General features: G+C 40.3%; 2 protein-coding genes across 6 annotated transcripts in view; one reads left to right on the forward strand and one right to left on the reverse strand.

Annotated features, from left to right (window-relative positions):
* Positions 1-3112: 3112 nt before the first annotated feature.
* FASTKD2 (FAST kinase domains 2) lies at positions 3113-18669 on the reverse strand. Of its 4 annotated transcripts, none has more exons than XM_032638188.1 (12): positions 18607-18669; positions 17111-17931; positions 14045-14148; positions 13245-13353; positions 12603-12726; positions 12196-12335; positions 10887-11059; positions 7814-7977; positions 6628-6840; positions 6139-6226; positions 4326-4440; positions 3113-3313 (listed from the first exon to the last, which is right to left on the reverse strand). In XM_032638188.1, the coding sequence occupies exons 2-12, from the start codon at positions 17825-17827 to the stop codon at positions 3194-3196; spliced, it is 2067 nt and encodes a 688-aa protein (XP_032494079.1). In that variant the 5' UTR covers positions 17828-17931; positions 18607-18669; the 3' UTR covers positions 3113-3193. The 4 variants fall into 4 exon arrangements, with proteins under 4 accessions (XP_032494079.1, XP_032494082.1, XP_032494080.1 ...); XM_032638191.1 differs by having other exon boundaries at positions 3121-3313; positions 14045-14111; positions 18607-18667; XM_032638189.1 differs by having other exon boundaries at positions 3121-3313; positions 17111-18664.
* A 309-nt stretch (positions 18670-18978) lies between these two features.
* MDH1B (malate dehydrogenase 1B) overlaps positions 18979-27901 on the forward strand; it is a 28965-nt gene continuing 20042 nt past the window's right edge. The window contains exons 1-4 of one of the 2 annotated variants that reach the window (XM_032637739.1): positions 18979-19003; positions 23166-23278; positions 26837-26971; positions 27163-27305. In XM_032637739.1, coding sequence (XP_032493630.1) covers positions 18982-19003; positions 23166-23278; positions 26837-26971; positions 27163-27305 — 413 coding nt within the window. In that variant the 5' untranslated portion in view covers positions 18979-18981. The remainder of the gene's footprint in view (positions 19004-23165; positions 23279-26836; positions 26972-27162; positions 27306-27901) is intronic. The other variant, XM_032637738.1, reaches the window with a different exon arrangement.

The following is a 27901-nucleotide window of genomic DNA, read 5'->3' on the forward strand; positions in this document are numbered from 1 at the left end:
TACGAGCTCTTTATTTAGATATGTCATAAATAAATCACCTATTTTTTTTCTCTTGGCTAGACGTTTACATTTGTGTATGTGATGTAATTATAACATAAATAGACATTTTAAATAAGTTCAAGAATCAAAAAAACAAAAGCCAATCTTAACACTGCTCAAAACACAAACAAAGCTCAGTCAGGACACAGAATTAAAGATAAAAAAATCAAAAATCTTTTACAACACCTATTTCTTCCGCAAGGTGGCTGACTTATTAGCATAAAACTACATCAGAAGCAAGCCATATACATAAACATATCAACCTTATACCTGTCATATTCACTATTTTAGTTGATTAATACAGTAAAGTAGGTTAGTTTTATCCTCTTTAAAATGAAGAGTTTGGTACTGAGGTATAACATATTTTGTGATTTAATCAGGAATAGTCAGAATTTGGATTTATAAACTCCCACTTTTTGTTTATTTATTGACCCTAATTGTGTTAGAAATGGGTCCATGAAATCAACCTGGGGTTGAGTAGTTTTTGTTTGTTTTGAATCAACTGAATAAATACCAGAAAAGGAGAATATTTACATATTCTCCTGGAGAGGAGAGTAAATCTTTATATTAACAATCCTGAGAAGACATATATATATATATTTTTTTTTTTAATTTAGGTCTAGCATTACCAAGTGTTGATGAGGATACAGAGCAATGAATTCTTTTTGGGTTTTTTTTGTTTTGTTTTTTTAAATTAATTATTTATTTATTTTTGGCTGTGTTGGGTCTTCGTTTCTGTGCAAGGGCTTTCTCTAGTTGCGGCGAGCGGGGGCCACTCTTCATCGCGGTGCGCGGGCCCCTCACTGTCGCGGCCTCTCTTGTTGCGGAGCACCAGCTCCTGACGCGCAGGCTCAGTAGTTGTGGCACACGGGCCTAGCTGCTCCGCGGCATGTGGGATCTTCCCAGACCAGGGCTCAAACCCGTGTCCCCTGCATCAGCAGGCGGATTCTCAACCACTGCGCCACCAGGGAAGCCCGAGAAGACATATTTTTAAACTGTTTTCCTTCACTCTATACCTGAGTCTCACAAGATTTTTTTAGACAACACAGCAATGAAGAATGCTAATACTAGTAATACTGGTAAAAGAGGAATGCTTCTTTATCTGTCATGCCAATTGGTACAAATTCAAGAAAACTAGTTCCTCCAAAAGGTAGTTACAAGTATTCATATATTTGTCCAATCCTTTGAAAATGAGTCATAATTAGCCACCAGAAGACAGAGATATGCACTTACCATGTAAAGAATGAAAATTTTAGTTTCCTTAATAGAATATTTTCAACTCTTGTTCTGAAGCGTTATAAGGTTAAATCATTTGGTCAAGTATGCAAAACTAGATGACGTCTAACCTGGAACAAAAGTCCAGATTTCCTACAAGCTGAAGAGCAGTAGGAGATGAAACGTGGAGATAACGTGGAAATCAATGATGTGGATGAAGCTCCAGAAAATTCCAATTCTTTGAACTTTTACTTCCTCATCCATAAAATGAGGGAGGTGGATTAAATGACTGATACATTTCCTTCCAGCTCTAACCTTCTCTTAATGTAGGCAACATAAGTTGATAAAACCTGTGACAGATGCAATCATATTGCTAGAGACCTTTTATTGCCAACCTGGGGTTTCTCGACTACTTTGTTTGTAAGTCCATGTCAGCTCAGGTTCAAACTCTAGCCCTATCCTATTTATGTAGCTTTGATAGTTTATCCTCTTATTAGATAAAAGGAAATAAGGGTCCCAAGAGATTAGTAGCAGCTACACCTCAAAGAGTTAAGATAATGAAAAGAGAGAATACATCCCAATACTTAGCAGTGCCTGGCACAGAGTAAGACGTCCAGTAATTGCACGTCTGCGTATTTGCGGTACCTTAGTCCATCCAGGATGATATTAACAGAATACTATAGACTGGGTAGCTTATAAACAACAGAAATTTACTTCTCACAAATTAACTGTGGGAGAGGCTCGGAAGTCCAAGGTCAAGGCTCTGGCAGATTCTGTGTCTGGTGAGGGCCCCCCTTCCTGGTTCGGAGATGGTCATCTTCTCACTGTCCTCACGTGGAGAAGTGACAGGGGAGCTCTCTGAGGCCTCTTGCACAAGAGCACTAATCCAATGTATGAGGCCTCCACCCTCATGACCTAATCATCTCCCAAAGCTCTGCCTCCAAATACCATCACACTAGGGGTTAGGTTCCAACACAGGACTTGCAGGGATGGGGTGGAGGGGCGGCACAAGCGCTCGGTCTTTCACACGGGGCTAAAACAATACCAACTTATGTGGCACTCAGGTTTCACAAGCGGAACCTGCTGTATCCCCAGTGAGTCAAATACTAGGTGGACAGGCGTGTGACAAACTTGAACAAGTACTTCCACAAAAGGATGAACAAACGTAACTGAAAAATAGCCCTCAGGTCTGGCTCACAAAACAGTTCAGCTATATATTTACTTGAAAAGACTTTGTGAAATGGTGGGAGGGGAAAGGGGAAGAGGGAGAAAGGAATGACCTCACCAATGGCAAGGACTGTGGTGTTAGCAACCCACAACCTATCAGTCTTAAGAAATTAGGACTCCTTGCCATCTCTGCACTATCTCATCTGCGTTTCTCTTAGTAAGGTCCACAAACCACTTCTACCTAGAATGCTTGTTACAACTGCAGATATCTGATCCTCACGCATTTTTAACATGCTACCTCGTTAATTCTTATACATTCTACAATTTGAGACCCTAGCCCAATTGCTTTGTGGCCAGTGCTTGAATGTGGTCCATACCTGAGTCCTAAAACAGCTTAGATTCCAAACCCACATCTGAGGACTGCCCACAGCAACTTACCTGCAACCCATCACAACTAAGAAACCAGTTTTGAATGCATCAAAGCTAATGAGAAACAGTAAAACCTATAGCTCATGAATTTATGAAGTATCTGGGCACTGGAAGGAACAGGTATGACTGCAAAAATGACCCTTCTGGAATTTTCTCAGCATTTTCTAAAGTGCCAGTAAGAATATTTCTTTCATTCTCAACTTTAATTTTAGCAGTGAACTGAAATAACACTTTTTATTATGGTGAGCAGTCAGGTAAGTTCCATCGGCAACTGAATTGTAGTCTTTATTAAAGTTATTTTTATAAATTTATGTCTAATAACATTAAAAGGTTGCTTTTTACTTTAACATGTGCTTTGCAAATTTATATCAGCAGTAGAAAGTGCTTCCTGTGAATAGATTTTACTCTTCAAAAATGTGACTGCATCCTTCATCTCTAGTTTTTCCATCTCCCAATTATTGACCTTACCAAAGAAAGAGGAAAATAATCAGTTTGCAAGAAGATGATGACGTATAAAATAAAAGCTAGTTTCGAGATCCAAGGATATTAAAATAACATCAGCCAACCACTTATAATTAAACACATTTTAGAAGTTTAGTAAGACTATGTGCTAGGGTCGAAGAAAGCTCTCACAGTGAAAATTATAAAAAAACTTTAAAGGTCCTCTAAAGGGTGCAAAAGATCCTTTCCTGGGATAATCTTCCTTAGAATATAAATAATAGCCAATATGAAAAAAAAAAGTGTTACAGACTAGCCCATTAAGAGAAATGGGCCATCTTAACCTTGGTAATCCGGGCATGATCCAGTTTTGGATACTAAAGTACCATAACGAAGATTCAAATACTTACATTTCACATTATATGCAGGACCAAATGAGTGGCATTTAGATACATCCTAACATTAACATAAATATACATTTATTCGTATGGTTCTTGCTCCATACAGAGACATCTAGAGAGGCTGTTCAAGAAAAGCTGTGCTCAGAATCAAAGAAAGCATAAGGAGGGAAGAGGAAGAAGCATCCTCTCATAGTCATCCAGCATTTTCTAGTGACAAAGATCCTTAACAGCCTCACAATGGCCCATGAAAACAAAGCTTTAATTAACATTTTTTCTTCTCCTGTTCCAGATAACCTAGAAACTGAATATGGTTTCATGTGTCTTAAATTAAAGAAGTACACATATTATTTACATTTTTCACTTGACAAAAAAGATTAAAGTTGACTAAATGTAGCACTTATAAAACCCCAAGTTTAAAAAAAAAAAAAAAAAAACCCCAAGTAAATAATAGTATCAGCTGAGTATGAGCCAACTCACGCACCAGAAAGGTTCTTTTTCAAAGAAAACAATAACTAAAACACTTATTCCGATATTGCTGAAAATTCATCTAGTCCTAGTAACCAACTTCAACCACAACATTCCCAGCAGAAGGAACATCAGTAACTGAAGACTATTTCACTTGCATTTTTTTCTTACCAAGATCACGTGAAAACCCATTACTTTCAAATGCCGCATTTTCATAGCAAGGAATCCTCTGGGGTGGGTTGAATCCAAACAGTACGTAGATCTAGGAACACAGAGTACAGCTACTCTGAAAACAAAAACACAAAACGTGAGACTAGTTACTAACGAGATGACCATGTACAATCTTGCTGCATCCTTGTTCTTTGGAGATTTCAAAGCTGAGCTCTCCACTTACCACGTTCCTCACCATTCCCTCCTGTGTTAGTCCTTCACTTCCTCATTACCTAGACTATGTAGATATTCCAGTATATGAAGACTATTTTAGGAACCACAAGCTTATAAAAATGCTTTATACAAACAGTATCCCTTAACCATCTTTAAGAATGGCTACAATCTCGATGAGGAAAATTTTCAGATATGAAAGCCCCCATTTTAGGGCTTTCCTGTGCAGAGCTAATCTCTGATCTAAACATAATTATTTATGCTACTAGAAGCACTGATGTAGATAATACCAAATGGAAGATGCTCTGCTTGTACATATTGTCTCCCAGAGACAGACACATTTAAAAACCAGAATGGGGAGACCAAATACAAAAAAGAAAACAGTAAGAGATAGGCAAGACTGTTGAAAAGATAAAATGTATACGTGTAACAAAAATGTGGAAGGTGTAATTTCTCTTTCATTGTTCATGGCCTTTTGGAAAGATTAAGTTCATTGGGGGAGACAAAGACATTTGTATCCTTACTGTCTTCTGTCATACTCTGGCTGTTATCTGAGATAAAGTAAGAGAAATTTCATATCTTTAAAGGAACACTGATTCCTCATTTTTTCTCGGTACTTTAGGCTGAGAGCTACTACATTATATTATCATGCTAGAACAGATGAACACCTGAAAAAGAAAAATGATCTTTCAACTGGGTCAGAGAGAAAGCCTCTTTTTGAGGGAAGATGGGTAATAAGTAGAAGGAAGATAGTGGCTGAAAAAGATGGCCAAGGAACAAACTAGGTGGATTTAGAAAGGCGCAAAAGTTACAGAGCTGTGTATGAGTGGAGAGGGATGAGTAGATAAGAGTTTGAATCCCTACAGACTTTTTCTGTACCTCTCTCTACCATACTTCTGTGCGTGTGCTACAAAGCAGTAGGGGATATACATCGCTTGGGGTCAGGATCTGCGTCTGACTCATCCTTGTGTGCCCCACAGGCCCTAACAGAGCCTTTCCACAAAGAATGACTGAACACAGGGTGTGTGCAATATGACCTGATCCAGATGCTTACAAGGCAGAATATTCTCTCAGGGAGTAGCCTCAATTTCTCCCAGGAACACCCTCTGTACTGTGTGAGTCAAGGAAACTACTTCTAATTAACTTCAATATGGTTTGATCCATATACAATACAGCTTAATTAAAAAGCTAAAGTTTCACTACCTTTAGAAAGGTTTGGCGGTAGAGAAAAATATTTTTTGGGTATTTGACTTTAGTAGAAGCCTTCATTCTTTATGATCACTACTGCATTATCTTGTCAAAAATGTACACTGCACTGATGGTTTCAATTATACTGGCATTGTTATATTGAACTGTTTAGCTTTAAAACCTGATTTTTAAAAACTGCCTGTTTCATTAAATGGACAACTCCAATCCACTGTCTTCAACCACAGTGTCCCACATTTATACCTAAGGGGTAGATTAATGGATGAGAAGTCCCTTGGTGCATTACAAGCTCTATACAAATATAAGGTCTTCGTATTGTTACCGCTATTTAATATGAAGCCTTCAAGAATTAAGATTTAAATTTAGAAAGCTCAGCAAATGCGTATGTGTAAACAACCTTTGAATATTTGTAGCAGAAGTTACCACATCCACGTCAGAAAATGGAAGCACTTGGCTCCTGTTAGCATCCATTCTGATTTCAAAATCTGAAAGAAAAAAATTGATACTAATTTTTCAAACATCGCTCCAAGTGATTTTTTGTTTGAAAAGGTATACTACCACTACCAATAATTATAATGGCAGCAGGTAAGCTATACTGAGCTTATTTACCATGTGCCAAATACTAGTCTGGATTTTATATGTATAATCTCATTTGTTGGTCACAGGAACCCTGTGAGGTGGGTACTATTATTATTGCCATTTTACAGATAAGGAAAGAGGCCGGTGAGTGCCTAACACACAGCACTAGTAAGCAGTAGAGTGAAAATCCACACCCAGCAGTCCAGCTCCAGAGCCAATGCTGTACCACACTAGACTGCTGCAGTAAACTCCTTATCTTTTGTCAGAAAAGAAGTAAAACAGAGGAAAATCATATGAAGTCCCATACCGATATAATAATTATGTGGCAACCATACACTTTTTGAGAAGCATCCTTCTCCCAGAAGGCTACTCAGCACCTCGGCAACCTTTGCATGTGGCTGTAATGGCATGGAGGGCAGCTGTGGCAGCACTAAGTGTGTGTCCTTGTGACCAGGAACATCATCAAGTTTTAGACAGGCAGCCAAAACGTGAAGCTTGTGAACATTCCTCTCCACATCACCTTAAAACAAAAAAAAAAAAAAGAGAGAAAGAAAATTATAGTTAAGAAAAATATGAATGCTACATTTAAGAAATTGTATTAATGCACCTATAATTCTGATTATTTGCTTCTTATCTTATTGTGTCTCCCTAGGTCCCACAGTGTGTAGGTCAGTGCCCTGATAATGTTTTAAACTTTAAAATATCTTTCAAGGTGCTTTAGCCTCAACTCTTCACTGAACAGATGGGAAAATGCTCGGGAATGTTAAAATGCCTCCTGATTAAAAGCAAAGTTGGGACTAGATTCTAGGTCTCCTGGGTTCACGGCTGCTTCCTCCATGTTAGACTGCTTGAAAAATCAGCACATGGTGTTCCTTTTCCACACTTCAACTTTGGAATTTCATACTGTTGTTTTTAAAAGGATTTAAAATACTCTATTCCCAGATAATCATCAAATTTTACACATCTAGCCTGATATTGCTTCTCCTTATTTAATAGTAAAGACTGAAAGACAACAATTAATTTGGTTCCAAGAGTAAATAAATTCACTACTTTGGTAACTATTTGGTTTCTTGATCTAACGGCTGTGCCCTCATTACAGGCCATGAGTGACAAAGTGTTTATAGCTGCAAAAGTTGACTTAACTTGGCTTCAGACGTGACACATAAGGATTAGCAGTACAAACACCTCTGATCAAGGCATAAAGAACAACCTGAACATTTAGCCTTTGCACAGGTACGTGAAGTGTAAATAAAAAGAACAATGACGCTGTGTTTCTTATTCTTGCCGTCTATGGGCAGGATCTGTCACTAAAGGAGCCTCCACCAGTTTGCTGGTTTGAAGCATGGCCCTTTGACTTCACCATCATTGGTCCTTTCATCAGGAGCACCCGCTCCACACGTTTTGACTAACACTGCGGCAACTGAGACCCCAATCTGAATCACCTGGTAGCCTGGCGGTACTGCTTTAGTCACCACCGCGCACTGACATCCTACCTGACGTCAGCAGATCATGGATGATGTCCTTTTGAAGAAGCTGATTAATAGGGGCCAGGGGAAAATGGTTCATCAAGCAAAACGAACACACAGCATTCAACAGGTTTTCAGAAGAGATGTGGTGAAGACTACCAGTCAGAGCACTAGCCATAACTTCTAGGAACCTACAGGGGCAGAAAGGAGAGTCAGCTTTCAAATATGAAGAGTAGACAAGGTCATGGCAGAGCTAGTGAGGTGTCAGAACTGATAGCTTTAAGGGGATAAAACAATCAGACTTGCAATAAGTCTTCACACATCTTTCAGGTCGGTGACTATCTCATACTAAATACATACACTCAATAAATATTAGCTACTACTATATGTCTTACACAGGGCAAATGTTTATAAGCTTTAACTCATTTAATTCCTATTCAAACTCTGTGGGATAGGTATCATTATTTTCTTCACAATAAAGATGAGTAAACAGGCTAAGCAGGGTCAACTAACTTGTCCAAGAACACACAGCCAGGAAGTAGCAGAGACAGCACTGGAATCCAAGTTGTCAGGGTCCAAAGGCTTTTAACCATTGTGCTAGATTTTTTATCATGAGTAAGTCTTTAAGACCTGGAACTCCACTGCAGTTTTATAATCAATTACAATTCTCTAGCTATTAATACTCTGAGTTAAAAGAACTGCCAGCCTAATCCTACCACCCAAGCTAATGTTATGCAGTATAACAAAGCAGCTAAGCACAGAGGGAGAGGAAAGGTCAAAATTAGGTAAGGTCACGTGTGCAGCGTGGCACTGCTGATAAACGGCGCAGATACGCTTTGAACCCAGGTCAATTTGACTCTTAGGGCATAAGCTATGTATCATTATATAAGAAAAAAGGAAGTATTGATACTTGCAAAGTACTGTGATAGTGTACAGGAAAGAAAGTAGATAGGGTAGCTTTGGGGATAAGGAGAATTTCAGTTAAGTGGAAAAGATGGCAAAAGGGAAGACCACTTGAAACTAACCCCTGAAAGTACATGCCATTCATGCTGTAATAACTAGCGAGGCTGGGGCACAGGCAGAGATGCCCACAGCAGGGCAAGTATGCCCTGAAGTAAGCCCTTAGTACCAATGAGCCATAAAGGGAAATGTCTGAGATCAACGGGGAGGTCCCGTGAGGAGCAGACAGCCAAGTGAGGAAGGCCGTGACAGGCTAAGCAGGACTGCTAACAGGTCCTAGAGACAACAGTGAGGCAACACTTACTAAAGGGAGAACTGATGGAGTTTGGAGTATGCAGCAAGAAACAGCGGGGCTGCAGAGGACTGATCTGGAGCCCAGCGGTAATCACCTCCCCAGTCTCCTCGCATCCCACTTCTTATGCTGTTACCTCATGCTTCAGCGACACCAAAATCTGTGTCGTTCCCCGCACGTACTCTGCTGTTGCTTTCCTTCCTGACCTGAATACGGAGCCCCTTCTACTCAGAATGGTCTTTCCATCGTTAACTGCTCTCTCTCCATCTTTCAAGATCTGCTCAGGTACCAACTCCTCCAGGCAGGATGCTTGGCACCCACCCTGACCCTCCACTTCGCCAGGCTAGCATCCTGGTACATCCCTCCTCTATTCCTATATACACTGTATAAAACTCTATCACTTCAATGTTCATGCTGTATTTAACTGCAGAAAGGATTATGTCTCATTCATTTTTGTCTTAAGTACCTGAGTGCTTGGTACAAGTTTTCCGACTAAATGAACAAATAAACTTAGATGAGGAGGAGGAGAATGTTAATGGAAAAGGAAGAATCAAGAATAATGAGCTAAAAACTCACCAAGTTGTATACATTGAATATGCACAGCGTTTTACATGTTGTTATTCATACCTCGATAAAGTGGTTTAAAAAGCTCTAGAGCGCTTTTCAATTATGGAGCAGAGACAGGCTTATTGACAAATAATTGCAGCTATGTGTCAAGGCTCCACCAAAGAGTTATATAAGACATGACAAGCACAGGGGCTGTGATGGAGACAATTAAGGGAAGGCACGTGACATGCAGTATGAACTGAGTCTCTCACAACAGTGGAGAGCACAGTGGGCAGCTGATTTTCTTGGCCCAGCACTTCTTTGATTACCTGCCCCAAAGAAAGGGGCATGTGACCCAAACTCGTTCGATCAGATTTTCTCTTTTGGAAATCTGAATCTTGAGGGAAAACCACAGGGACAAAAAGCTGTTGGAGTCAAGCTACTCGATGGCAAAAAGATGACTAGTGAACCTTGCCACTGAGACCCTCAGAACTGCCCTAGTTTATTCCTCCAAGGCCTCTCTGACTGACACTCTAGGTTTTTTTTTTAATCTAACAATTACTGTGTCTGGCATTGCCTTAAGAACCTGACACAGATTAACTCATTTAATCCTCATAACAACCCAATACGATTAGAAATAACTCTTTATTTCTCATCCCCATTTTAACAGATGAAGAAACTGAGGCACAGATAAGTAACTTGCCAAAGTTAAGTAGCTAATGAATCGCAGAGCTAAGATTCAAACCTAAGCAAGGTGTCTCCAGGGTCTGCGCTTTTAATCACTCTTCTAACAAATGACATGTTATATGCGTTTCTGGTTTTTAATGAAACTTAGAACTGACCCAGAGAGGAAGGAAAGATGTTCTGGGTGGAAAGAAGATGAAAGAGCACAGCATGTTTGAGGAATTGCTGTGTTTAATAGTAGAAATGCACGATTGTGGTTAAAATGAAAAGAATAGAAAGCAGTAGTTTGGGACCAAATGAAGAGTTAGGGTCAAAACTAAACTATAAACTCAGGAGCTGAGGGAATAAGCTGGGGGAGAGTTTGAAATGAAAACTCCTATGCTGAATTACCAAATATATTGCAAAGAACAAAGAAACTGGCAAAAGCAAAGCACATATCTTTAGCAAAGATAAAATAAAATTCTGTTTAACTTCATAAATAAGGAATATCATGTTTTATTTCTGGACATGGATGAAGGCCATGGATGGGTTCGCATGTAAGAATTCATTAAGCTTCGTAATCTTTTCTATAAATACGATATATGGCAATAAAAAAGTAAAAAAAGAACAAGTACATACTCGTGAGTCCAGCATTTGTGGAAGTGACTGAGAGAAGAATACACATGAAGAATAGAGACAAGGCTTTTCACGTTTAGGAAGCCAGGTTCATCTGCTGCTTTCTTCATAAACAAGTCCATCAAACTAACAGGTCGAAAGCCAACGTTTTCAAATAAGATGAGGAGAAAAAGAACCTAAAAAAAGAAAGAATTGAGGGAAAACTTCTTAAGAATTACAGTACGCTATTAGCAATCTTTTAGATCTCAAAATATTTAAACCGCAATAGAATTGTCCTGACTGACCAAATATTCCCTTAAAAGGAACAATTATCTTTTCCTTACAAAATCTCTTCCAGTTATTCTTGAATCAGAGTATCGAGTTAACAATCAACCTCTTTTTATAAGCTGAGAACCAGAGCACAGAACGGTTTCCATATTTCCATCTCATTTAAAATAAATATTTTCCTATACGCTTTTCATACAACAGCTCTGAAAATTACCTTTAAATATACCTCTTCTGAAGTTTTTCAAAATGACCAAGCCAATTTTGAACTGCTCTCCCTTCCAAACCTAGACACTTCCTAGATTCTAAGAGATAACTCAAAATTTTCTATGTTCAGTACTAATTTCTATAACTGAGAATAGAGCTGAAATACGATGATTAAATGTTCCAGTTCACCTCTCATTTCTCTCTTAGTCTTTCTCACAATAAGTACTTCCCTTTCCAAAACAATTTCCATACTAAAGTCAACCTCACCCTACAAAGTGAACTAAACCAGTGACCTAACATGGTTACCACTACTTAACTACAAAAAGAAGTTTTTACCACCTGCTTCATTTAGATGTTTAATTATTAACACATGCCCTGAATTAAAAGGCTCTTACTCTGGAAGAAACAAGCAAACTTTCCATAAATAGAAAACACACATGATCATTAAGTAATGACAGTTTATTCTTCAAAAAGCATAAGCCTCTCACATCACCTATCTCCATTATTCTAAATCTAATAAAGGAAAAGTAGAAAGACAGAAATAATCCTTAGTATCCAACCAAAGTACCATACAACCTTTTGAAAAACAAATAGAAAAACAAACTTTGGACAATATAATTTTTGTTTTGGAGAGAAAGATGGTCCAGACATTGAATAATATATTAATAGGTAACCCCCAGACAAAAATTATAAGGAGCTAATTTTTCAAGCCGATTTAGCATTGGAATATTTTAGAATCTAAACCACTTTAAAATGATAGAGAAGTTATTCCCAATGCTAAATAAATTAATACGTTTCTTGAAAGTTTCTGAGGCTTATTCTAAACGGTTAACATACGTACTTTTTTCAACTTCCAGATGTCAAAAGTTGTAGCCACATAATCAGCTATTCCCTTAAAAAGATCTATATTGAAGTATTGGAGGTCTCTGCAAGACTGCAATATGCTGATCAATATTTTAAAGGGACACCCATGGATATTACCTTTAAGAATGAGTTAGAGAAACAAGAATCACCAGATGGTTTTGACTGTAGGATCCAAGATACTATATACACAGTACTTTTGTTTCTTTAGGAAAATATAGCACTATATTTTGTTAAAAAAAACAAACAAACACTATAGGCAAAATTTAGATCTAACCATATCATCAGATATTTTTCATATAACAGCAAAGTTGTTAAAACAAACAAAACAAATATAGTCCAGAACAGATCGGATGCTACAAATCATACAAGAAAAATTCCCCTTACTTGTGACTATCTTACTGCACTCATTCAAAAGGATAATGGAGCGGTGATTCATGGCGGCCAGTACTGCAAACATGCGCTGGCTATTCAAAACAGAAAATTGGTCTAACTCTTTCAAGGCTTTCATCTAAAGAAAAGTAAACTTAAATTTAATTTATCATTTGTGGCAAAATAAATTAAACTCCTATAATAAAAAAGGATAAAGTTTGAGCAAAATGACTCGGACAAACAGATATATAGATAAATATACGTAAATATATATACAGATAAAAATAAATCTATTTCAGGCTTCCCTGGTGGCGCAAGTGGTTGAGAGTCCACCTGCCAATGCAGGGGACACGGGTTTGTGCCCCGGTCCGGGAAGATCCCGCACGCCACGGAGCGGCTGGGCCCATGAGCCATCGCCGCTGAGCCTGCATTTCCGGAGCCTGTGCTCCACAAGGGGAGAGGCCACAACAGTGAGAGGCCCGCATACCACACAAAAATAAATAAATAAATAAATCTATTTCTATTATTTCACTTTAGCAAAGTTACATACAAAAGCATAATGTCCTCCTAATAAACTGACTTTAGGAGGTGACAGCAAATCACAAGAAATATTTTTTTCAAATTTTACCCAACAGAGAAAATTCAGAAGGTATTTACCTCCAATTTCCTTTTAAGACCAATCGGTGCATCTTTTCCAATACATTTCATTACAGTTTGTAATGTGAAGACACGTTCTATTTTCCAAACTTGCTGATCAACTAGCATCCTGTCATCAAACACAATAAATACCACAGTCCTAGGATCTTAAAGCCAGGTGAGAAATCGTAAAAGTCATTGGGTCCAGCTTCTACTTCTAGGCAAGGAATATGAAGCCCAAAGAAATGACCTACCTGCCCAAGAGTGCAAATAGTGAAAGCTCCAGGACCAGCCTAGTATTGTTTTCTCTCACATTATTTTGCTATCTTTATGCATGAACAAATTTCAGGAGATTATATTAAGACATCCTAATGCATAGTCAATGAAAAAGGGAATTAAAAATTATTCTCATCAACCTATGACATTAGATTAGGTGCATCAATTTTATAAGTTGTAAAACTTAACCTCCTTTTCAAGCTGGGCCAGTGTCATGTGACCTCCACATAGTACCCAATTAACCATTATGAACTGAGTACATGTCAGTTATCCCCCAGCCCACATCAGTACTATGTTTTAAGATAATTTTAGATTTTAATGTTACCCACGCCTTTTATTTTATGGTGGACCCTGAAAGAAGCATTATTTCCAGCTTTACCTGATCCAGAGTCACTATTTTAAGTTTAATAAGGTATTAAAGACCATAACTACTAACAAAGTCTTCCATGCCCCCACTCCAAAAGAGGGAGCTCAACTTTCATCTTCGTTTTTGATTTAAGAGAAACAGAGAAAGGCACCTGAAGAAAGGGTAACAGAGTTCTCACCGCAATCCTGCTCGAAGAACATCCACATTCTTGCATGGCTCCATTGCCTCTAAGATAGTTGACAAAACTGAAAGACATTTCTCATCACACTCATTGATACGTTCCTATTGAAATATAATTACAAAAATACCACAGGTGATGAGCTCATAGTGGACTATCTCACCCAAGCAAAACCACTGAACTGATGCTTTCAGCTAAAGGATTAAGTATCAAACCAATAACTCAGAGTCAGTCCACAATAAACAGCATCTTTGGAAAACAAGATGTCATATGTAAGTGAATCTTCCAAATAACTGATACATTCTTTTATGTATCAACCGTTTTTTTACATTCTCCATTATCACTGAAAATGATTTGATATTGATTACCTTCCTCCCCTTCTGAAATAACTTTTATCAAACATTATTTTTACCTCTTCTTGAGACCCAAAGCCATCATGATGACAAGTGCAGTAATATTAGAGCTACAGGACAATTTTCCTACCCCTAAAGAATCTTACACAGCTGCGCTTACAATTTCCCTATATCCTTTCCTGGGTATCAAACTGCAACCTCAGTTGTGAACCTTCTGATTCACATCTGCTGTCACATTTTACCACCACTACCTGGATCTCAAGAGGAGCCCAGCCTCCATGGAACCTTCTTTCAAATCCTCTGAATTAGGGTACTAATTTAGGTTCTAGAAACGGCCTAATTTAGAAAACGAATAGTAACAACACAGCTTACCTAGTGCTCTACAATTTAATCATAACTAGCTTATACACCTCACAAGAGTACTTGTGATCACATCTGAAAGATGTAAGCTCTTTTGCTAAAATTACAATACATGGCGAACTAGTCACAGAGTCTCAAGTCAGAACCAGATTATGATAAGAAATAGATACTGCTGGAAGGAAAAAAGGTCTCATTCCCATGAGAGGGTTTCCATAAACAATTTATAGCATTCCATCAATACCTACTGTGAAAGAAAAGACCACTTGGCTATGTGTTTGAAGGGCAAACTTCACTGATGACATATTTCATCCCTAGCTAAAATGTCTTCGCAACATTCCAACATGTTAGTGAGATACAATTAAACGTACAGTTAACCTGACCCCAAATATCCACTGTCCATTCCTCACCAATGCAGATACTATGCTGATATGAATACCTGTCCAAAATTCATTTAGAGCATCACTGACCAGGTAGAGCGACTTACTGTAATCACTTTTAAATAACTATATAGGGAACACAGTCTACCAAAAAACACAGATATTCTGCGGTTTAAACACTCACACATGACACACAAATTAGTTCCTGGGTGAGAACATGGAAATCATAGTAATGTAAAAAGTTAAAAACTCTCATATACCTATGAAGCCAATTCTTGAATTCTATAGTAGGATAGGATATATATCAGATCATCCTCAGGAAACTCCTGTCTTCAAAAAAAATTATTTAATTATGATCATTGAGTTCAGAAGTCTGCAGAGTCCACTCTTAAAAGGTAAATGATTACTTTAATGAACTCATCTTTTCCTCAGCCAATCTGGCACCATTTCAGTGACATCAAACAGGACACTGACTCCCTTGTTTGAAACTAAAATTGGCTCCTTCCTCCATTCCACTTCCCACTCCCACAGTAATCTAAATACAAATTGGAGCACGTTGATGACCTCTGCTTAAAATATTTCACTGGATCCCCATTGCCTACAGGATAAATCCGAACTCCTTAGCCAGGCAGAAAAGGCTCTTCACGATTCATCCCCTTTTTCCCCAACCTCATGCCTTGCCATGACACCCAACCCCTCCTCCTTGACAACCACAGACACAATTTCCTCTCCATTCCCTCAAACTCACAACCCCAGTATTCTGTACCTCCAGCCACAATGAACTACTTTCAGCTCCGCAAACTATTCTCCAGGATTTGAACATATAGTCTTCTCTGCTTGAAACACCATCCCCTTCGCTATCCATCTTCTAAGTGCTGGCCATTTCTTGGACTCAGCTTAGCCATCATCTCCTACTGGGCTTGAATTTTAGCTCTACTATGTCGAGGTGTTTGTTCACTCACGCAGCAAGTATTTATCAAGTACCTACAGACAGTGACACTAACAGGTATGTGACCTTGGGCAAGTTATTTAACTGCTCTAAGCTTAAATTTCCTAATCGGTAAGATGAAAGTAACAATACCTACTTTTAAAAACTACACTGAGAATTACAAGAGACGATCCTCTTTTCAAACTTTGTACCTATCACTGCTTCAAACAGTAATCCTGTATCCTCCTCTCCCATCACCTCTTCCCATGATGAAGGCGTACTCCTGACTAGGTTTGAAGCCCTTGTAATGCACTCTCTATATTTTTCTTTCATTGCACTGAAAGCTCTATGTGGCCGTTATTTTGTAACTGTATTCCCTATGCTTAGCACCATGCCTACAACATAGTAAATGTATGACTCATCAGATGAACATTGGTTATTTTTGTAATTACCTACAAAATACCTCTTGTCCCCTCTAGGTTATAAGGGCAGGGATCATGTCTTCTATATCTTTACATCCCTAGTGACAAGTCTAGTAACTGATACATAGTTGACACCCAATAAATATTTACTGTATGAATAAATCAATCCAGTAGCTGTGTGACTTTAGCCAAGTTAACATCACTAAATCTCTTTCCTCATCTGCTAAACTGAGGTAGCATCAACCTTACAGGACTATTGTGAAGATTAAATAAGACAACACAAGAAAAAGGTATAGGTAGTCAATAAATACTAGTTCCCTTCCCTTCTCTCCTTCTTTCAACTACCCAACCTTTCCTTGTATATTTTGTACCTCTCCCCATTTTAGCTTATTCACTATTACTCAACTCCAGAGAAGAAAAATGGGGCAAGCTTTCATAAATTTCTACAGCAAAAAGATCTGGCTAACTTAAGGACTCTAAATCATATAATATCTATGCAGAAACAAATATAAACTACCATCCCAAAGATAAGTTTCTTTCAAGGAGGCTACATGTCTACGTCCCATCATTCTTTCAAGATATGCTAAACCAAGTAAAAGTATATTTAAGGCTCCTTTTGATTTTACCTGGACCACCCTCAGCAAAGTCTGTACGAGTAGCGTATTCTGAGGGATCCCGAGCTTCACCATAGCATGAAGACTGAATAGCAGGTTGTCGTAGTGCATGATCTTGGCTTCTCTCATAATTTGTTCACACAGCTGGCTAAACATAGGGTGGTTAAACATCAACTGTTTTTCAAAGCGCTTCTGGTCATCAGACATCCGTTTGGCAATTGTCCACATGGCTGAGAAATAGTTACTACTAGGAAATGTAGGTGCTTTTGAAAATATATCTAACACATCACTCAGGGAATTACACTCCTGAGACAGTTTTCTACAGTTGATCGGGGTTGGTTTTGTTCTCTTGGTGAGAACATCTTCATTGGAAGGCTCATGATGAAAGTTTTTCTTCAATCCATTATCAGAGACAAAGTGTTTTGAGTTAAAGGACAGCCTTCTAGGACAAAGTAGTCTGTCAACTGTAAGGACTGTTGCAGTGCTTATGCCCTTTGTTTGAAAGCCATCACCTCCTGATTTAAAAAGTAAGGCATCCTGAAAGAGATATCTAATAGATGACTGCATTCTATTATCAAAGTTACTTAAGAGCTTTCTTGGGTTCCAGTTTGAATAAACAATTTTTGGTCTGCAAAATCCCGAAGGATACAGCCTCACAGTTCTGCCTGTTGGAACTAAAGTACTGAATTGTCTGAGGTTCCATAAAAAGGAACCTGCTCTGTTATTCATTTTCCTAGCCACTGAAACACTTTCAAATGGCTTTAAAGTTGTCAAGATCACACACACACACTCGTCGCTTCTAAATATGAAAGAAAACACATGCCGTCGCTTTCCTGTAGGGGAAGGGATTATAAGAGAAATAAAAATTAGAGTAAAACTTCTACTTAAAAATATCAAATGCATTTAACAGAGACTAAAGTGAGAACCTAGGGAGACATTAAGATTTCCGTTAAAAAGGTAAAACCATGTTAGCAATATGGGCTTTCTCCATTTCTACCACAATGTGTATATACAGTCTTAAAGGTGCAAGGTTACTTTGGAAGTAATCGTTGTACAAATAAGGTATTAAAAAAAAAAAAAGGAAGTGGATTTCTGACGGAAAAGTTTTCCTGCTTTCTTTGCAGTAAGGCATTTTATGTTACCACTGCCTTGAAGATGTCGTCAATGAAAAACAAGGGTTTAACCTTGATGGATACTTTTTAACACAAGAATTTAACTACAGGTAAACACGAACTGTTAAGAATAAGGACTTGGACAAGTAGAACGGCTCAGAAGAAGCAGCAAACTAAAGTGATGCACGTGGCCTGCGCTTGTCTGGAGATAACAACCAGTCTCACCAGGTCTCAGAACCGGTGTCAGGGGTCCGTCCTTCCGGAGCTGGACCTCTTAGTATTAACCCACCTCCCTAAACTTACTTCCCGGGCAACTCCTGAGACCTTTCTCTGAAAGGCGAGAATTCTAAAGCGTAGTACGACCACCTGTTCCACCTATGCTCGTCCTCCACTCACCTTAATTCAGAGCCCCCTGGTTAAACAGAGGCGCGGCCATACAGCTTCCCCGCGAGCTGAGAGTATCGCGAGATTTTACGGATCCTTCATAGGTCAAAAAGTGTTATGTTCGCGGGAGGTTGGAAATAGTTTGCTTGGAGTGAAGAAAGCCTACCGAAAAACGGACTAGTTTTTCTTAGCTGCAGGGAATAGGCACGGGGGAGACCACAGAGCTTTTAATGACAGTGTATAACTGTGTACCCCAACACGCAACTTCTCCAACTGGGCGCCAGAGTCCGCGCTCAGCTTCAGAGTGCGCCTGCGCCAAGTCCCGAGCGGCGTGGTTGCCTAGAAACGGTGGAGCTGCGGTTCAAGCCCGCGGGTCCTGGCTTCACCATGGCCAAATTCGTACTCGCTGGTGAGTGATCCCCGCGTCCGCCCGCAGATCGCTCAAAACACCGACAGCTACTCTCCTCCTATGACCGCTTGCCGGTGATCTTCTTAACTGGCCTATGTTCTGGCAACTCCAGCCTCTATATGGACCACCCAGGCTTTATTATGCTTTCATTCAAAAATGTATGTTGGGCAGTGACTGTACAAGCACTGCTGGACACAGGGGATACAGTGAGGGGAAAGACACATCCCTGCCTCCGAGGAGCTTTCAGTCTCCTGGGATACAGAAGCATGTAAACAAGTACTTTTGATACAGTGTGATTAATGCAATGAGAGGTATGTGCACAGGGCTCTGGGGGGTGTTACAAGAGCTGATTTGTGAAGGTTTGGAATAGGGAGGACATTCCAGAAAAAGGCACAGAGGCTAGAAGTGTCACGGCCTCTGGATATGGAGGAAGTGACTGGACCTGGGGCAAGAATGGGATCAGAAGCCAGATCCTTGCACTTCAAGAACACCAAGCAAAGGTGTTTGAACTGTATGCTGAAAGCAATGAGGAGCCATTTAAAATGTTTAAGCAGGAGGGTATCTTAATGAGCTTGCATTTTAGAAAGCCCACCTTGTCAGCAATGGAGGGGACGGACTGGAAATGTCGACTGGCATCCAGAAAACCACCAAAGAGGCTCTCAGTGCAGCAGGCTATTGTACCTGCCTCCTTTCCTCTCAGCAAGTTTCTCAAAAGGGTAGACTGCTCTTCTATCTCCAGGTCCGCCTTCCACTCAATCTGGTTTCTACTTCTGCCTCCTTTCAGAAATGGCCCTCACCGAAGTCACCAGTGACTTTACAGAAGCTGTCCGGTCCTTGTCTTATTTGACCTCTTTGATGCCTTAACACAATTGTCATCTCCCATCTGCCTGAAAACCTATTTCCTTTGCTCCTTTATTCATTCAGAAGAGTATTTTTGAGAATGTTGCATTCGTGGCAGTGGCAGGGCTGGGTTCTATAGAAGCAGGGGCAGTGGCAGGGGACCTTTCTTAGGCAAAGACTTCCCAGAAGAAGGGATTTTTTAATCAGGGTCTTGAAAGATGAGTGTTACCTATCGGAGAGGAAATAAGTAGGGAGGAGGAAAGTAAATTAGGCACGGGTAGCAGGGAGTGGGGCTGCAATGAGGAAAGCTAGTTTGGTGATTTTTGAGAGTATACAGTAAGCAGAAAATTGAGAAAGATTTAGTAGGGTTGGAGCATAGAGTACAAGGAAGAGACTATAATATGTTAAGGCCAGAGTTAGAAAATATATATTCTTGTGAGCCACGTTCAATATATTTTTAGATGTATTTATTTTTATTTATTTTTGGCTGTGTTGGGTCTTCGTTGCTGTGCGCGGGCTTTCTCTAGTTGCAGCAAGTGGGGACTACTCTTCATTGCAGTGCACGGGCCTCTCATTGTGGTGTCTTCTCTTGTTGCAGAGCACGGGCTCTAGGCACGTGGGCTTCAGTAGTTGCGGCACGCAGGCTCAGTAGTTGTGGTGCACAGGCTTAGTTGCTCTGCGGCATGTGGGATCTTCCTGGACTGGGGCTCGAACCCTTGTCTCCTGCACTGGCAGGCGGATTCTTAACCACTGCACCACAAGGGAAGCCCTCAATATTTTAAACTTTATCTAAAGTACATGGAAGGTTTTTGGAAGGAGATACATAATAAAATTTGCATTTTATCTCAGTGTTATTGCTACAATGTGAGAAGAAAAGGACTGGATGCCCAGAGCCCAGTTAGGTACCATAGTCCAGGAAGGAAATACTGGTGGCCTGGTCTAGGAAGGTGGGCAATGGAAATGCAAAGAAGTGAATGGATTGGAGAGATGTTAGGGATCAGAATCTATAGAACTAGACATTTGACTAGGTGGAGGAAGAAAGGAAGGGAGAAGAAAGAGTTAAAATTATTCCCAGACAGTAGTTTGCATAACTGGGTAGATGGGAAGTCATTGAAAAAAAGCAGAAGAGTAGGCTTTATACTCTGGGTACTGTTAATACTCTTAAATAACTGGGTAGATGAACATAAAGAACATAAGAGAAGGAGCAAATTTAGTAGGGGAGTGATGGCAAAATCTGTCATAGACATGCTGAGTGCTTATGAGACATTTAGAAGGAGTTGAAAAAATATAGGACGGTGTAGACATCTAGATAAGGAGATAGTTCTGAACTGGAAATACAGATTTCCACTTGAAACCAAAGGAGTGGAGGAGATTATCCAGGAAGGATCATAGAGTATGAAGATAAGATGCCTTGTAGAATGCTAACCTTTTAATGCATTAATAAAGGAATAGGAACCTAAAAGTGTAATGAGGAGTGGCCAGAGAAGTAGGAAAAAAACCTGAAGAATGCCCCCACCATAGTGGGTATTTCAAGAATTGAAGGGAGACAAATGCTACCAAGGGTCAACAAGAAAAGGATCAAAAAGTATCCATTGGATTTAGTGACATGGAGGTCCATGGTGACCTTCTAGAGAATTATGGGAAAAGTCAGATTGCAGTGGTATGAGAAATCAGTGGAAGTGAGGAACTGGGGATGGCAAGTGTAGAGAACTATTTCAAGAACTATTTCAAGTTTTAATAGAAAAGGGCAGGTGGAAGGCAATGACTGAAGGGGCTTTTTGTTTCTCAGGACAGGAGAAACTTAAATATAATGAGTATATTTTAATTATGATAGAAACAGGCCATTAGAAACAGAGCTAAGATGCTAGAAAAAGGGGATAACCAGTGGAGGTGGAAGAGGGTGGTGTTCAGAGCATAAGTGGTGAGATTGGATCTGGATAAGAGGTAGGATCCCTCTTCCACTGAATAGAAGAAAGAAGGAAAGGATGAATCCAAATGCAGATAGGCTAGTAGGTTTGATGGCAGGAGCTTGGGGGATTTCCCAACTGATGCCTTTTTGTATGATTTGGTTTAGTTTGCGTAAAGTAGAAAGCAGAGTTTTCTGTTGTCTTCTGATAGTACAGAAAAATATTGGAGAGAAGGAAGGGGCTTGAAGGAAGTAGGCAGTTTGGAATGGTAATTGTAGAGACCAGAAGAGAGTGCTGCCAAGGGAAACAGAGGGATCTCCAGGAAGAGTTGAGGGTCAGTTGAGACCGGTGACCATGAATTTATAATGGTGCCACTCTGCTTGGTTCTACCATGTTTATCCAGGGGTGCCAAGTACATGAAACCCAGGCACAGAAAAGGCAAGTTACTGGGTTCATTCCGGGTGAGGGGCTTTTACCAGGCTTACTTGCCAGAAGCACAGTGGGGCAAGAGAATTGCAGACATGAACCAGAAGAGTGGTCTGAATTCATGAGTCATGGATTTGAACTAAACAGGGAGGCTAATAGCCAGGGGGAGTTTGAGAGGGGATGATGACTTAGAAGTCACCGGGAGGTTGAAGAACTGGTGAATTGGGAGTAATCGGGGAAGAAGGCTATAGAGAGGGTTCTGCCCTCGGCCCCTGCCCCTCCTACTCTACCGGACATCCAGTCCCACCGACTTTAGTGGCTGTCACTTTCTCTGTGTTTATGCCTGCAAAACCTGTATCCTAAGCTATTACAGAAGGCCTGCTCTTCAGATTTGCAGGTGCAGCTGCCTGCTGGTCATATCCACTTAGATATACTACAGATACTTCCAGCTGCGCTTTATAATTTAAACTTCTCACCCATGATTTCTCTCTAGTAAGGTCAGGATCACCTAGCCACGCCAGAAAAAAAGAAGTTAAGCCAGACTCTTCTCTCTCCCTCCACTTCTTCCCCCAATACTCTCTGCACACACAGCAAGTCCACATGTGATTTTACCACCACTCCTCACTTCACACTTTGCCTTTTAGTAGGTACTAATGAGTAGTTCATTATGAGTAGTTCATGCTTAATTAGTAGCCTGGCAGCCTCTTAGAGGAAGTGAGGTCTAATACAGCACTGGAGGAGAATAAATATTCAATAGTCTTTTTTCCTTTCCACACTTTATTACTAATGATGCTGATCTCCTATGAAATTCATTTTATTTTGCCAATATAATAAAAATTAAAAGTTTATGTTATGGCAGTATATGCTATAGCTCTATATAAATTATATTGTAACTGTGTGATTAATTCTGTAATTATATGACAAATGCTTGTAACTACATGATAATTTCCATGTGATGAAAGAAAATATTGCTAATTTGAATTTTTTAGGTAGAGCAGATTGCCCATATTATGCTAAAGCAGAACTTCTGGCAGATTATTTACAAAAGAATCTTCCTGATTTTCAGATACATAAAATTACACAGCATCCTGATGTTTGGGAGGTAAGAGGCCTTTACAGTTTGTTAAACTCACACACACAGAAAAATGTGTTCTGATTTAATTAAATATTAGCTAGTGTATCAGATAGCTTTCCAGGAATGAATGTTCATGTACTATTGATATTTTGATGTTAGTAAAATCAATCCTGACTTCTCAGCCTCAAAACATTATTTATATTTTTTTCCTAGTACCTAATAGAACAAATGAGGCCCTAACCAGTAAGTAGAATCAATTTGGGTGGTATTTTCCCCCCAAGAATCCACATAGCGGGCCTCTCACTGTTGTGGCCTCTCCCGTTGCGGAGCACAGCCTCCGGATTCGCAGGCTCAGCGGCCATGGCTCACGGGCCCTGCCGCTCCGCGGCATGTGGGATCCTCCCGGACCGGGGCATGAACCCGTGTCCCCTGCATCCGCAGGTGGACTCTCAACCACTGCACCACCAGGGAAGCCCGTATATTGCAGTTTTTAACTTTCAATTCTTCTTCATATTGATTTCTAATGACATGAGGGACTTGTTTATTTGACACACCCTTCTTTGGGACTTAGATGGAAATTTGGGGGAAGGAGTTTCCTTTACTGGGGAGTGTTCTTGGGAACAACATCCTTAGAAGGAATGAGGGCAGCAGGACTGGGCAATGGGAGAAGTTGAACTGCCACACAGCTCTAACAAAGGGCTCAACCAGCCCTGCAGGGAACTCTGAAGCTGGGATGGCCCTTCAAAGATACCCACCCAAACAGGCAAGGAGGCCAGGCTTTTGTCCTCCTGCAGCTAACAGTCAGAGGATGTGGGCTGCCCTGGGGAAGAGACTTAACCTTAGCCAAGGGAACATCCTTTGGCTGAGGTCAGTTTCCAGAGAGAGACTCAGCACTGAGCCATCAACAGCCAATACACCTCGTGGCAGGGGGAATGAGTGCCTTGGTCACGAAGGAGGAATAGGGACTACACGTGACGGGATCTGCTAGTTCACCAGTTGTGCCTTTTGGATCCACATGCTGCATATAATGCGTTCACACCATCCGGGAACAGCTCTTCCAGAATTCTGGTTGGCATCTCTCCCTGGGGAAACTTTACGAGAGGAAGTTTAGTTAAGTGAACAATAGTCTCAGCTGCACATCATTTCAGCACTACACATCATTCAGCACCATAACTGACGCGTCACCTTTCTTCTCTTCTATCCATTGTAGATTCCCCTCACCCTCTGCTGATTCAGGTGACTTATTAGGTGTGGTGGTGACTTACACCTGTATCCTTAGGGGCCTGAGCCCTCGTCTCTATTCCCTTTTCAGGATATGGCTGTTGCACCTGTCCATTTGCTGTCAAAATTAAGCAAGGCACTACCAAGGATGCCCCAATGGATTACCTAGATGCCAACCATTCTTTCCTGCCCACATTGGTAATAGCTGCCCTACGTGCTCCTGATCAACAGGGGCAATTACCCCTTCCATGATGGTAACTCCTCTCCTTACTGGCTGATCTCTTGGCACAGGAGCTCTAAGTGACCATGTGGCAGCCATAGATTAAAGTTTAATGGGACTCTTCCTGATAGAAGCACCCCTCACACTGGGTGGGTCACTGGGAGTGATGGTAAGCAGGGTCACTCTTAATTCCATCCTTGGTTCCTGGATTCATGTATTTGACCTATTGGGGCAAAACTCTATTGATTTGTGGTATATATTGCATCCTGAAAGATGGTACCCCCATCCTTGCAAGGTATCAGTCTCTAAGCTGGTGCCTGCATCTTCAGTGTGTTGTTCTATCCCTCTATCATGCTGCTAGATGTTGCCGTATATGATAGGGCCAGTGGGTCCCTGGTTTCATGCCCAATGTCATACATCCTTTACTTTAAAATGGGTTTCTTGGTTCAAAGTGATGTTATGCAGGATCCCATGTTGATAGGTTAAATATTCTGAAAAGTCTTGAACAGGGTGCTGGCCAAAATCCTACAAGCAATAAAGGCAATTCTTTATCTAGAATATATGTTGATTAAAATCAAGGTGAATCACCGCTCTTTCCAGGGTAGAAGGGGTCCAATGTAATCAGATTGCCACCAAGAGGCTGGTTGTTGTCTTTGAGGGATAATGCCATTAACAGGAGGTCTGCACTGATCTTTGTTAATGGCGGCAGCAATGGCTAGATCAGCTTTGATGAGTGATAGCTTGTTTTCTCAGACCATTGCATAAGCTCTAACTTTTTCATGTCCCCATTGTGCCTTCAGCTGTCTAAGTTATCTTACTGCTGGGTTGCTTAGTGCTTCTGTCATAATAGATGTTCTCTGGTGGGCACTGCCCCCCGTCCTCTTTTATTTCAGAATTCTATCATCCCAATTGCCATGGGGCCCAGCTCTATAAGAGCATGTCATTTAACAGCCATGGCCCAGAATTGACAGCCACACCGGGCTTCTCAGTGATGCTGAGACCCCTCTCATCAGTGCATTCCTTGTCACTTTGGTGAATGTAGTGTCCTCCAGGCCCTTCCAGAGAACATAGGTGACCAATAGTTTTCCAGCCTTCCGTCATAGCGTATCCACTCTAGCGAGCCCATTTTTTATAAGCTTTTTCATCCCTTCTTCCATGGTCTTCCATGACAGTTCTGGCATTTCCATTTATTTCATCCCTTGCTCCGAGCTCTGAAGAGCCATCCTAGCAACATGTTGGCACTGTCTTCTGAGGTCTTTGTCAGGGTGTACACTCTTGAATAGCAGAAGAGTGATTGATTTTGAGAAATTCTCTCTTGTCCAGCTTTATGTTCCACTCTTGATTCAGCACCCTCAGGGTCCGGTCCTGTACATATTCTTCCAGCTCCTGCCAGGACATCACCATGCCCTGCTCGCTGCTGAAGGTCCTTTGAGGTAGAGTCTCTTTCTTCTAGATCCCCATTATTTCACTGGTCAGGCTACGTTGTGACTAGAGAGGCCATGGGGGAATCATCATGGTGGAAACATCAACGAGGGAAATTCATTTGTAAGGTAGCTTCATGATACATTCCTCCAAAGACAAGAATGTTGCCATGTACTTTACCCATAGAAATGTTGCACTCTGTCTCTATGCAGATATTGTCATTGGAAGGCCTGGTGTACACAAACCAGACAATGATGATTTAAACTTTTTCTAGTAAATATTATCAGAAATCCCCAGATGATTTTTAGCTCATTAATTCAATCTAAAAAATATAAACTATACTCACATATTTGGAAAGCAATATCAATTTATACGGCCCTAAGAACAGAGACATCTCATACAGAAGACCATTTGAATTGGAAAACTCGGCTCCTTTTTTAAGCCAAACCCTTGCACTTCAGGTCTACTCAGGAAAGAGAGCAACATTCAGTACCTTTATTTGGTCGATGAATTCGAAGAATATTCTTTCTTGATTAATTTGTTACTCAACTCATCACTATTTCTATATTTATATTTTACAGTTTAAAGATATCTAAATTTTATTATGTATACACAGAGGTAGTAAAAAAAAAAAAACTAGTATTTTAACGTTTGAACTCTAAAGCATTGAATTCCAAGGCAGATTCAATGTGCAACTTCTCGTGGACTCTATCATTCAATAGGAGTGGCTGAAAGAGTTGTGTAAAAAGAATAAGTGGAGTCACAAAAATTCCCCCATCATCTGGAGAGAGCTGTTGGATCGTGGAGGAAAGGGTTTGCTTTTGGGAGGATATAACGAGTTCCTAGAACATGCCCAGGTATACAAATTCAGTTGATTTATCTGTCTAAAACATTATTGTTCTCTCCTATTATTATATTTTTCCAATGTCTTGCTTTCTAAGGTATTCTCTCAGCTCTTTCTTTACTCTATTTGGGCTTTAAACAAGAACTTTCCATTATAGCCATTGTCAGCTACTCTGGTGTTGATTTTTTCTTTCCCAATATTTAGCTTTACTATGGTGTCACCTCTAGCATGACAACTGAGCTGATGAAGACAGTTGCTCAAGAGAACCTGGGGGCACACATAGAAAAAGAGCTGGAGAAAGAAGCCCTGAAAGGTCTCATCAACCCCTTGCAGGTCTGGATCACCAGGTGGGACCGTCAAATCCTAGGATTCGTGAGGTTGGCTTTTTATGTTTAGAAGGACGATGATGTAGGATTAATTACATGATGGAAGAATATCTGAGTGTCAAGTGTGAGATTTGTATGTATGTATACGAATATTATAGATATGGAATATATGTATATGCCTATATATCCCCTAGTGTAGTCCCATGTATGAGTTTTAGACTATATATAGATTCAATGTGTATGTAATATGCATACAATACACATACATACTAAATCTAAGAGCAGCTTTATAGCAAAGGTATTTACTTTGCATAACTGTCTCCAGCTCTCCTGCCCTCATTCTGTGTGTCTCATGCTGTCTGCTGCTCATACGATCCTGCTCGTCGCCTCACTGTCCTTCCTTCCCTCTCCCTCGTTTCCTTCCTTCCCTCCCCCATCTTCCTGACTGTTGCCCTCTTCCTCTTTCCCACTTGCTAGAGTTGTCCTCATCCTTAGCTCTTCCATGTTGCACTCATTCTCTGTAACCTCACCCCCCTCACTCTTACCCCTTCTCACTTTTTCTCATCACTCTCGCTCTCAGTGGTGGGTGGACACATTCGATGTTTGTCATTGCTTTT

Source organism: Phocoena sinus, chromosome 7 (assembly GCF_008692025.1).
Source record: "Phocoena sinus isolate mPhoSin1 chromosome 7, mPhoSin1.pri, whole genome shotgun sequence".
NCBI lineage: Eukaryota > Metazoa > Chordata > Mammalia > Artiodactyla > Phocoenidae > Phocoena > Phocoena sinus.

What these genes read in the sequence shown, in the direction of transcription:
- FASTKD2 (XM_032638189.1), bottom strand. Translation starts at nt 18,001, where the DNA reads ATGCATTTGATATTTTTAAGTAGAAGTTTTACTCTAATTTTTATTTCT. An exon ending in GTCTTAAAAGGAAATTGGAG is followed by an intron (nt 12,727 to 13,244) that starts GTAAATACCTTC and finishes ACTTTTCTTTAG; the next exon opens with ATGAAAGCCTTGAAAGAGTT. An exon ending in CCATGATCTGCTGACGTCAG is followed by an intron (nt 6,841 to 7,813) that starts GTAGGATGTCAG and finishes TTTTGTTTTAAG; the next exon opens with GTGATGTGGAGAGGAATGTT.